Source organism: Notothenia coriiceps, unplaced genomic scaffold, assembly GCF_000735185.1.
Source record: "Notothenia coriiceps isolate Sejong01 unplaced genomic scaffold, NC01 NC01_scaffold00036399, whole genome shotgun sequence".
Taxonomy (NCBI): domain Eukaryota; kingdom Metazoa; phylum Chordata; class Actinopteri; order Perciformes; family Nototheniidae; genus Notothenia; species Notothenia coriiceps.
In genome coordinates this window covers 581,932-594,071 of record NW_011369100.1, presented here as the reverse complement: position 1 = coordinate 594,071, position 12,140 = coordinate 581,932, and the positions used below count along the sequence as shown (strand labels likewise).

At 39.6% G+C, this 12,140-nt stretch overlaps 2 protein-coding genes across 2 annotated transcripts; both read left to right on the top strand.

The window, feature by feature from the left end:
- The first annotated feature begins 1,988 nt into the window (after positions 1–1,988).
- LOC104963702 (ectonucleotide pyrophosphatase/phosphodiesterase family member 7-like) lies at positions 1,989–3,582 on the top strand. Its single transcript, XM_010792323.1, has 3 exons — positions 1,989–2,306; positions 2,860–2,983; positions 3,314–3,582. The coding sequence occupies exons 1-3, from the start codon at positions 2,123–2,125 to the stop codon at positions 3,345–3,347; spliced, it is 342 nt and encodes a 113-aa protein (XP_010790625.1). The 5' UTR covers positions 1,989–2,122; the 3' UTR covers positions 3,348–3,582.
- Positions 3,583–5,103: 1,521 nt separating this feature from the next.
- cbx2 (chromobox homolog 2 (Drosophila Pc class)) lies at positions 5,104–10,970 on the top strand. Its single transcript, XM_010792322.1, has 5 exons — positions 5,104–5,187; positions 5,282–5,325; positions 7,141–7,206; positions 7,942–8,011; positions 8,092–10,970. Exons 1-5 carry the CDS (start codon positions 5,116–5,118, stop codon positions 9,421–9,423), a joined length of 1,584 nt encoding a protein of 527 aa, XP_010790624.1. The 5' UTR covers positions 5,104–5,115; the 3' UTR covers positions 9,424–10,970.
- The last annotated feature ends 1,170 nt before the right edge of the window (positions 10,971–12,140 follow it).

Genomic DNA, 12,140 nt, shown 5'->3' with positions numbered 1-12,140 from the left:
TTACAAATATCCGCCTCAATTCAACCTTGAACCTCTCTCATACAATACAATAATACAATACCGTGTGTGTGTGTGTGTGTGTGTGTGTGTGTGTGTGTGTGTGTGTGTGTGTGTGTGTGTGTGTGTGTGTGTGTGTGTGTGTGTGTGTGTGTGTGTGTGTGTGTGTGTGTGTGTGTGTGTGTGGACACTGTGATGGATCGTTTGAGCTATGTGTAACTCAAGGCATATGCTCGAACGGGAGCTGCCTGGAACCTGCAATCATGTTGCGCGCACTATCCGTGCTGACTGTGCTGACTTTTCGTACAATGTCCCACTGTCTGGCTACCTGCATAAAGTCAAGTGCTCGGCGCAGTTGTCGGCGAAATGACGCTCCTCTGTTTTCATTGAAACAGCTCCTTATATCCGTTAGCGCAGCTAGCTAGCACCAGATGCTAACAACAACAATACACGTAAGGTGTGCCCGTTCTCTCTCTCTCGCTCGCCCGCTCGCGCCACACACCCTCCCGGTCCTCCAGATGGCCGGTCGGTGCCTGCCGGTGAGCGTGGAAGTGTGGTCTGCCGCAAGCGGACGGCAGGAGAGNCGCCACACGCCTCCCTTTTAGAATTATTAGATCTCAGTGCTGCGTTTGACACTGTTGACCACAATAGTCCCACCTGGTTTTTTAGTTGGTCTAGTAATATATTGTGGTCAACAGTGTCAAACGCAGCACTGAGATCTAATAATTCTAAAAGGGAGGCGTGTGGCGCAGTGGATAGAGCCTTGGTATGAGGTTCAGATGGTCACAGGTTCAAACCCCACTGCAGTCAGCATGTTCTTGTGTCCCTGGGCAAGACACTTCACCCCAAATCGCTCCTGTAGGGATTGTCCACAGTATTGAGTGTAAGTTGCTTTGGATAATAACAAACACTGAAGTTCTGCCACTATCTGTGTTTAAGTGGATGTCATTGAAGACCTTTACAAGAGCAGTCTCAGTGCTGTGGTTTGGACAAAATCCTGACCTGGAACACATCCAAACAGTTATTTAAACTGTTGAAAAGGAACTTTTTCTTTGATTTTAGGCAGGTTTGATATGGGCTTGTAATTGTTCATTACTGAAGCGTCTAGATTATGCTTTTTTAAGAGCGTAAAAATCATAGGGAAACCAAATATCAAACACTGATACATAGCCAGATAAACAATATTTACATGCCCCCCAATTTAACCTAGATGTATCCTCAAGCTTTGACTACCGAAATAGTTAAATTACCAGTTGCATTTTGCTTTTGTGGTGAATCTGGACTCTTTTTAACCACAAAACCAGCAGTTAAATTGTAATCTTATTAAATTAAAATTTCAATCAAGTGGATTTGCACGTCCTCTGGATAATCCAGGCCTGGCTAATGACATGCAGTGCTCTAAAATGCTTCCTAAAGCTATTCAGGTCTCAAAATTCTAAATTAGCGTTTTCATTCATTCACTCCACTGGGCAGTAACTTTGCATCTGAATGTGTCAGTCAGTCAGTAAAGAGAACCCTCGAATCTTAAAAATGAATAACTGATATCATAAAAATGTCTTTAAATGCTGAATGGGTAGAAAATAATCAGTCGTGTGAATCCACAGATAAAACATAGATGGATAAAGTCTAGAGGTTATGACTGGTTATGGTTATGATTGTATGACCTGACTCTTTCTTCTCCCTATTTATGGCCACTTAGTTTGATCTGAGGATATCTGAGGAAGGATAAGCTTGTTGAAGCTGTTACATAACTATCACATTGTGTTGGTGCTAAATACAACATACAACTATAAAGTCATTTGCCTTATGATTGTTTTATGAAAGTTTACATTTTAGAGATGACCATTCAGCAAATCTCTTTAGTTTATCGAAGTCACAAATAAAAAACAGTCATTCATCCTCCAGAATGGAAATGACTCTTTCTCAAGGACAATACCTCCCTCTGCTGACTAAATAAGAGCAAGCCATTATGTGTCAACTCTTCTGCCATTAATAAAATAACAGTTCAAATCAAATTGAATCTAACAAACTGGGTCATGCATGCTATGTGATCCATCCCTCTGTGTCCTTGCAGTACTTTCCGGTTCAGTTCCACAAGGGTGAGCACGGCTTTGACAACCAAGACATGGACATGAAGCCCTTCTTCAGGGCAGTGGGTCCAGAATTTCACAAGAACCTGGAGGTGGGGCCCTTCGAGACGGTGAACATCTACGCCTTGATGTGTCACATCCTGGGCATCAAGCCGGAGGTCAATGACGGCCACCTGAATGCCACCAAGCACATGCTGGTTAGCAACACTACTACTCAGGGTGAGTTTACATCAGACTAATGAGTCTCTCCCTGTGGCCGCAAAAGTGTGTCGCTCCAACACCTGCTCCTTCATTACTAGGCCATTCATCCATCATTTCCGACTTCACGTTATGTCCAAATTAGAGCCACTGTAGGTTAAAAGTAGAAAGTAGATCGAGGATTGCTTACGGTAACTTTGGAAATATTTTAAAAAAGGAGGTCTAAACTAAGGACAACAAGTGTCTGGTTTTAAATCAAATATAATGCTGGTGATTTTCTATATTTTTTACTTGCCACAACAAATGCTATGAAATGCCCAGAAATCAATTTGTGGGTTTAGCTCGCAATATTATCTACATTTCACAAATATGGTGAGCGAGTATGTGATTTTCTAAAACAGTGGTTTTCTGTATTTTTTAGCAAACGTTACTCAAGCTAAAATAAGGTGCATTTGTTGGAGACTATTTTTAGGAGATTAAGTGCTGTAGTATTTTGTAAGTAATACTATGGTCCCATACACTTAGAAAAACAATTCAATGTGATCTCTGTCATTTCAATTTCATCTGTTTCCAGGTGAAGACGTGGATGTCCTGAACAATATCTTCAATGGACTGGCAGCAGTAGCTGGATTTCTTGTTGTAGTTTTTATCATGGTGACATCCCATAAATTACTCAAGGATAAACGCAAGAATAAAAGGTAATGGTTGACAATGTTTAACTATTTTATTTATCATCCTTGTTTTTTCTCTGAATGGCTCAACAATATGGGTAAAACAATATTGTGTTTTGTTATTAGATATTAATAGTAATGTCACAATATCGCAATTGTAATCAAAATCAATTTATAATATTTTAAATAATTCCTCTGTAATGATTGCATCAGGCCAAAATCCTTAATATTTATCATATTAAAAAAATGTATTTTCATTTTGGTTTTGTTTATAAAATTGTCATCGATAACATAACTCCTTAAAACAACAACAATGATATTTATCTATCAGATTGTATTTATTTTTCTGTGTTTCAGGTCAGTAAGTTCAGATCAACTTCCGGCAAAATAAATTATATACCAGACTTCACTTTGAACGCCACAACAACAAATAAAAAACGAAACAAAAACATGCTGCTACAGTCTGTCATTGAGAAAACTGCTTGCTGGAAATCTCTTTCTGGGCAATTATTGTATTATCACATGTGAAGAAATGCACTCTGCACAAGGAACACAAGAGCAGAGTTTTGCATACCATTTTGTTAATATAATGTTTGTTCGAAAATGGAGAATGGTTAAAAAAATTAGTTGAATGTAATTGTATTAAATTAATAAAATAAGTATCTGCTAATTATTTGTTTATTGTCATTCTGTTTAATTGTTCGATGCACGGACTGTAATAAAATGTGCTCTTCTACGTATGGTTATGAAGTGTCTTACAATTGTGTAATACCGTTAGTTGCCTTGAATAAGAGCATTCCTTGCTGCTTAAACAAAGGCCGCCAATACAACAACTTCTGTTAAATGCTAATAATGTAGAAGATATTTAATAACTTTAAAACCACAAACAAGTTTAAAAAAAAGGCAGCATTAAAAGATAAGTACATTTCCGTTTAAAACTTAATTCGAAAAGAATGTTTTATACGATCGAAGCAATTATGATCACGTCTACTTTCACTTACATTCAGTGAATAAGTGTTTCGATCAGAGAACGGTGGCTGCCGGGGGACACATTTAAGCAAACACGTTCTAAGTTGCCCGCCTCTCTTCGAGTAACATGTGTCAAGCTATGCGCGGAAACAGATCACTTCCTGTTACGACTTTCAAAATAATATGATGTATGACATCTTTGGTGGGAGTTGTACTGTTTTTTTGTCTGCTTATAATTTGTATCAACATACTTCCAAGTGTTCACATTACAAAATTCACATCAGTTTAAATAACTTACTTGTCTAAACAATGGACATTGTTGAAGTTACCTGAGCTATTTCAAAAAATACCACTCATAATATTTTAAGCATCAGATACATTTACAATCATTATTTCAAATCAGAATTAGAAATCAGAAACTAAGTAATTTAACATATAAAGAATGTGCCTTGGTATTTTGAAACGGTCACAATAAACAAAGTCAGACTAAAGAGAACCTGTTTATAAATTAAAACAGAAAATTAGTTTCGGACCAGATACATTCTTATTTCCACACAACCAATGTTCTACCTATTGCCCTCATTCATCTGGTGAATGGATAACTTATAACAGTGCTTTTTAGCACTCAAATCAATGTAACACCTTAAGGTTGCATGAAATTGATTGTGTTCTTGGACTTTAATTGATTATCCTTTTTTAAAGCCTTTGCTTCTTATTGTGTTTTTAAGCTATACAATTATGTTTATTACTATATGTGTTTATATTTTGAATATGCTGATATGTGATACTGTTAATATTGCATTGTGTTGCACAGTATGTGTAGATAGACAGATATAAACGTCATTGATACCAAATGTGTAACTGATTTTGATACAGCAGTAGCAGTTATATTAAGTCCATGATTGGCATTCATTGTACTGGAGTAGAGAAACAGACAATATAAAGTACTACATTTGTAGTAATATCAACAGTAGAACGTTAAAAACTGTACATTTTTGTAAGTATACATGATATTTTTGGTGGCTTTATGCTATTTAATGAGTTTGATAAGGGGGAAAACACTTTCTTCACAGTAAGAGCTTTATTTTGAAGGCAATACTAAGCACATCCGGTCATGTCCGAGCGTCATTCGGTTCAGCTCCACGCGCCTCTTGTATCATAAAGGATTGTTACTCGGGGCGAAGGCAGACATGGAGGAGCTGAGCGCCGTGGGAGAGCAGGTCTTTGATGCGGAATGCATTTTAAACAAGCGGCTGAAAAAGGTCAGAGCTGTGAAACAATACAAAACTTTTAGTCGCGGTTATTCTTCTTCTGGCTGTTTACAAAACGTTCTTCCGCTCTTGGTTTTTCTTCCAGGGAAAGTTGGAGTATCTGGTGAAGTGGAGGGGATGGTCATCCAAGTAAGTACAAGTGGACCTGTGCTCAGCCCGAAACAATGAAAACAACAACAACGTGTCGCTTGTTGCTTCAAGTTAAATTCATCGCTTAACCGTTATTTATTATAAGCGAATTACCGAGTAATGATGACAACAACCATGCGATTTCCTCGCATTTGGTTTCCGAGGGCGGTTTTGGACAAATACAGCTCATACATTCTGCCTTTACATTTGCTTTCTTTTGTTCATAACACCTCCAATTTGGGAAGTTAGCGGACAACTACAGTAAATACGTTTACGGCTAAATCATTATTCCGGTTTTACACACTTCGGATTTAATCACATAATTGTAATAATTTTATATTTTTTCCATGACTTTAATTAAACAAGTTATTTGTGTGTGACTCGAAAACCAATCACTCTACTTTGCAATTACTATTTGATATATAATTTATAACCATGTTATAGATTTTTTGTTACATAAAACCACATGTTACTGTTATTTTTGGTAAGTTTTTATAATTCATTTATGTTGCTGCTTGTAACGCTCCACTCTGCCTTCATTTCTTGTCACTTGCCCTTTCTGTTCACTGCACATTGTTGCTGTAATCCACCATTAATGCACACTGTTGCCTGCCAGCTCCATAGCTTTCTGTTAGAACCACATCCTTTGTGTGTGTGTGTGTGTGTGTGTGTGTGTGTAATGGGTGGGGGTTGATTATTTCAGTGGTGACTGCTGATCAGAATACGCTATTCAACAACAAGTGATCAGGAGAAAGGTCATTACAAATGCATGTAGTTCAGATCAGCTCAAGAAAAAAACCCACGATCTGGTTTTTAGTGTGTTTCTGTAGCTAAGGGAGTATTTTTTCACACATTTTTGTACAAAAAAGGGAGCTGACTATTTGCTGATTATTATATCTACAACGAAACGAGAGTACAGTTTAAGAAAAAGTAACCCTCGATTAATTCAGTGCATATCACAATGTGCAGGTGCCACCATGAAAAACTAAGTTATTTCTGCTATGTGAAGTCATAACACTTCTTTGACCAAAAAGTGATCTTTCTTCCTGGTGTGTTTATGTTTTTCTTCAAAGAAGAGCAATCTGGTTTTCATCACTCAGAGTAAAAAGAACTCAAAACTGAATCTGATTTAGTAGCTGTGGGAGGCAAGTCCGCCTGTCACTGAAATAGCCAAACTTTCCCAGAAATTCCCCACATATTTCTGTTACAGTCCAATATTTCTTTTAGAATTGGCAAAATGATGGAAAAGCTAGTTACATTTTTACTTTTGAAGAGGAATTCAGAACTGAACCTCTTTTCGAACACCAAAGGGGCTAGCCAGGCGCGGTTTAAAATGGATGTGAATGTCAGATTGCCTATTTTTTTTTTAAAAGAGAAACGTTTTGGTTTTAGTCAACCTTTTCTGTCGATTACTCGTGTTTTGTAACATGTTTCCTAGAAACTCAAGGGCACATTTCTGGTAAATACAAAATGAACTGCAATTATTTTGCATAAATCAACTAAAGAAGAATGTGTTAGTTGAGCACAGCCTTCGGTAAACAGTCAGTTTACTGAAGCATAATAGATTTTTAGTGTTGCTCTGTCTTGAGCTAACTTGAATGGTCTATTTCAGCCTATACTAAAATAGCTTTTCTCTGCTACCATACTGGCTGCCTAAAGTCATCTCTAAGAGAGTAATGTTTTCTGAATGAACAAGGTCTTTATCTAAATGCGGGTTCCCTGCTGAGATTGACGGTCATTTTAATATAGCTGGATCACCATGGTTCTGTATCTTGACTAACACTGATCTGTAACACTCTTGTCAATTTATTACAGACACAACAGCTGGGAACCCCAGGAAAACATCCTTGACCCAAGACTGTTGGCGGCATTCAACAAGAAGTGAGTGTCCTTATCGAGTAATTAAAACACCAATGAGTGGTCTGTCTTTAAATATTAAAATCAGCTCTGTAACGCTCAAACGCGCATTAAAGCAACACCAAAGTCATTTGATGGCTGTACTGCTCACTGTACTGTAATCTTGAGACTTCAAGTTGTTGTAGCTTTCACAGTACATGACTGACTGTCAACACTTTTTCACACTACGAGATCTTTTGCCAGGAGGAATCCCTGTTGATACAGAAGACCCCTCTCCCCCAGGTTTCCCATGAGCCTGTGTCTTGTGCTCTCATTCACTGTACCTCTCTGACAGGTCTACATATTCACACAATCACTTAATGCTAGTTAATGTTGTCGTTGGCATGTTCATTTTTTGTAAAATAGCCCGTTTGCACATGTCTTTACCAGCTATTTATAGCCTCTAGGTGCACATCGCCAGTCCGTGTTGCAACACATGGCAGCACATACACATAAAAGTGACCCCTGCTCCAGTTTTCCCCTCCCCAAAAACTGTTGAATACATAATCATGGCTTGAGAATCCTTGTGACAGCACTTCAAATAAATTATTATGAATTGCTGTTTTTCGTTTTGCTCACCCACTCCATGTTTTAATCTAAGTTGAATCACAAAACCAGAAAGATTTGGAGAAACGGTATTAGTCAGTGAATAATGTTGTTGTTATTTACCCCACGGTCAAGCATTTGCTTATTTTTTGTTGTTGTTTTTTGGTTTTCTAGAGAGCAAGAAAAGGAACTTCTTATACTTAAGAAAGGGAAGAGGCCCAGGGGACGACCACGGAAAATTCTAGTAAGGACAAATCAGAGCAGAAGATTATGAATAATTTGTCGGATTAGTATATAGCAGCTCACGTTTGTTTTTTCGTTTAGGAAAATGTGCCTGAAGCAACAAAGTCAAGCAGCTCTTCATCAGGCTCATCATCATCGTCTTCTGATTCCTCATCCTCGTGCTCGTCCTCTTCATGCTCTTCAGAGGACGATGACGACGATAGCAATGTCACACCAGCAACCCCAAATGTGAGAACACGAGACCTTCACCCTGTCCCTCAGAAGAAGGCTCAGATCCTTGTCGCAAAACAGGAGCCCCCAAAGAAACGAAGCAGGAAACCTCCGTCCCCTGAAGTGAAGGAATTTCAGCAGAACAAGGGCCCTCGCAAAGTTCTGAAGGCTTCAAAAGATGCAGATCTTCCAGGAGCAATCAAGAAGCCTGTTCACCCAGCAAGCTTCACCTTCATGGGTTTTCATCGGGGTTCGCCAAGGGATACAGTAGGCAGTCAGAACAAGAGCTCTGTGACTCAGGGCGGGGCTGTAAAAAGCTCTGTGGGATCAGAGAGGTCAGTCCAACCCGCCTCCCTCTCCCTGAACAAATCGAGCCAGAGCAGGAATGTCACTGAGGGTAAACTGTCCATCTCCAGCGTGAGCTGCAGGACAAGTCTGGATTTGAAAGCAGCTGCTAGTAAATCAAAAGGGGTGGCAGCATTGAATTTGAATACATCCAAACACCTCATTCAAGGAACCACTCAGCATACACTAAGCTCCCCCAATGGACAAAAGAAAGCCCAGGCCCCTGCGTCAACACCGCAGCGGTTACCAAATTCTAAAGCTGTGGCTGCCTTACCTTCTAAAAATTCCTTGTCCAATCACGGTTCTGGCCCTCAGCCACTCAATCTTCAGAACAAACTTGTGAAAAGCAACGCTGTTCCTGGAAATGGTACTGCTCCAGTATCAGGCCTGAGAAATGCAACACTACCAGCACGGAAAATTACTGCCTTGCAGGATTATAATCCTCCAAAAAGCCCTGCTAACCCTGGAAGACTTCAGGCCAGAAAGAGCCAGTCTGGGGTAGACATGGTCAAGGAGGCGACTGAGATCCAGACCCCCAGAGTCCAGGGCAGGCTGGTGAAGGGCAGTGTGCAGAAATCCTCCACGGAAGTCCAGATTCAGCAAGACAGATTGGCCCCCAAAGACGGCAAAAAGGCCAAAATTAATGAGATGAGCACGGGTGAAGAGGAGAGCGGCTCGGACACGGACCAGGATTCTTCTTACGTTGGACAGGATGGCTCGGTAATGGTCCAGAACCAGGACTGGAAGCCCACCCGCAGTCTGATAGAACACGTGTTTGTAACAGATGTCACTGCTAATCTAGTTACCGTCACAGTCAAGGAGTCGCCAACCAGTGTGGGCTTCTTCAGCAACTACTAACGGTATTCCAGACACTTCAAACCAGATGGGCTTTGAAAGCAAACAGAGGTTTTGGGGTTCAGAAGGAATTTAAATAAACCTTTTGCGAATTCCTGAAGAATGCATCAGGGACCAGGAGTTCATTTGCGCTTTATCTTCTTTTAGTAAAAGACCAGTTTTTTAGGTTTAGAAAAAAAGAGAGATCCAAATGTGAGTTAACTATTGTTATTATTTATTTGTCTACAAATTGTTCAAGAAAAGACAGAGAGGACAGGAAAAGGTCCAAAGAGGTTGCAAAGAGTGACATTATGGTCTCGCTTGACAATAATGTTTTTTGGTTTCATTCATTCCAAAATTGGGCTACTACTTTGGTTTTGGATAGAAAATAATGTTAATGTCTTAAGTGTCAATATGGAACTCCGAAACACAGTGTAGGTTTTTGAATCTATGTGAAATATAAGCATTCATACATTTATCCATGGTAATAACTACTGTGTGTTAAGAAGAATGTCTAAATGAAGAAATAAGGAAAGCACATCCTCTTGTATGCTTAGCACACATTTAGTTCATAATGTGTCAATGGTGTAAACCCATATAAATAAGTAGCTAATGTAAAACCAGTTTCTAATTCTTAGTATAGTATAGTTTATTTGTATAACATTTCATAAGTTAGCTACCTCTTTATTTTTGACGTTTTGCTGCATATGTATATTCATTTCTCATGGGATAGGAAGTCCTTCCCCTGCAGGGTATACCATCATCGTGTCCATATAATTGGTTTATATAGTTTAAATGTGTCGGACACGTATGCTGTGTTTAACTTGGTTTAGTAGCAGCAGCCAGTTCAAGCGGCAGAAAACTGCTTCCTTTCTGTTTTGTGAAAAACTCCATCAGAACAGCCTCTGAGCGCCTTTTATTCCTCAGTGCAGCCAGTTTATCAGCACAGTTTTCCAAACGAGCTGAACCATGTGGGGAGTCAGATACATTATCTGTGTGTGTGTGTGTGTCCCGGTGTCTCAGATAAGACTGTGAGGTTTGCTCTTCTGTCTCTGCATCAGTACTGTCCTTCATTCACCGGCAACTCTAATCTTCTCAGACTTGTAATGAATATGGAGACAGCCCAGAGAATAAGTGCTTGTGTCGACATGGCAGGCTGATCATGGACAGTACACCTGACAATGCCTTTCGCTCACTCTGTCAGGGCTTCCCATGAGGCTTTGAAAACCACTGTGGGAAAAGAGGGGTGTGGACAATAAACCGTTCAGCTTTGTTTGTCGCTGACCACAAAATACCAGGTGTCATAGTGTCTGATGCCACTGGTGTTTTGAACATGTCGAGGACTGAAACACAACATTGGGTTGTCTTTCTTTTTCCTCGCAGCTGCAGACGTCTCATTTCACCCGCCTGCATGGGCTCAGGAGCTGCAGGCCCGGCCTCCCAGAAAAAAAAGAAGAAAAAGATCTCTATCTGATGTAACGGAAAAGAAACCACAACAATGTGCGCTACTTTCTGCTCCCCAGAGAGGAGTTCAGCAACAAAGCACTTCGACTGAACTCTTCTGTGTAATCCTGCTCTGCAGACTGTGCCTTTTTTTCTCTCTCCAAGACTAAACACAAAGGCATTACCCCAAAGATAGCTAACATTTCAGGTTGTTCAGTAAAAGGAGTATCCCTAGAGAACAGAGAGCGGACGGTTTTCATGTCCGTATAGTTTTGAAACAGAAAAAAGGAAGATATATCTAAAATATATAGAACAGACACATTTGATGCCTTATTGAAACATGAAGATATTAAAGTAGATTCTATTCAGGACCAGTTGAAAACAAAAATAAATTTCTTCAAATGTTCTCCGTTATATATTTCTTTCAAAGTCAAAGAATTTCATCAGACAGTAGGTTAAGTTTAGTTATTTATTACTTCCATGGCTATGGGGTAATGCACGGTGTTTATATGAAATGTTTTTTTATTCTTGCTTTTCTTAAATAATGAAAAGAACACATTCTGCATAATGTTTCCAGTTGTTGTCTTTTTATTTTATGTTTATTTTAGATCTACTAACCATCTCAATGGGACGTTGTTCTCCTTACAATCTATTTATTTCAAATCAAGAGCCTTTCAGGGTAGGACGGTGTCATCAATCCTTGTATTGTGTCACTTGTCAAATGTTACTAATAAAATGGTTCAGCCTAATGTCTGATATATGTGTTTTGATCATGCAAACATATTCTTAAATCATTCTTCGTAAACGTGAGTATTTGCTGCTTTTTTGCATTATATGACTGTTGACAAACTGGACTCATGATATTGGTAGTTTCTAACATTTTACAGACTTAATCGGTTGATAAACTAATAATTTAATTAGGTGGTGTTCAACCAAAATTACGCAAAATACAATAAAAAATAATAAGTTATGTTTGAAGTATTGACACAGGTAGGCTAACATTTACGGCCCCTACACACGGCGGGGTGCGTTGCCGCTTCAACGCTTCTGCCCATTCACTTTGAATGGGGTGACGTCACGATTCGCCAAACTGCATCGTGGGAGCAAAGTAGCTTCTCTCGCGGTGCTCGCTGCAAAAGTAGAGCACTGTTCTACTTTTGCCGCCTCGGCGGAGGCGTCAGCCAATCGAATCATGTGCCAGTGCAAGCTCTAGCCAATCAAACCGCGTGCGGGCGGGAGATTCATGTGATTGGTTGTTGGTCGAGTTTCAGAACCCCCGCCTGGAAGCGGCAACGCAC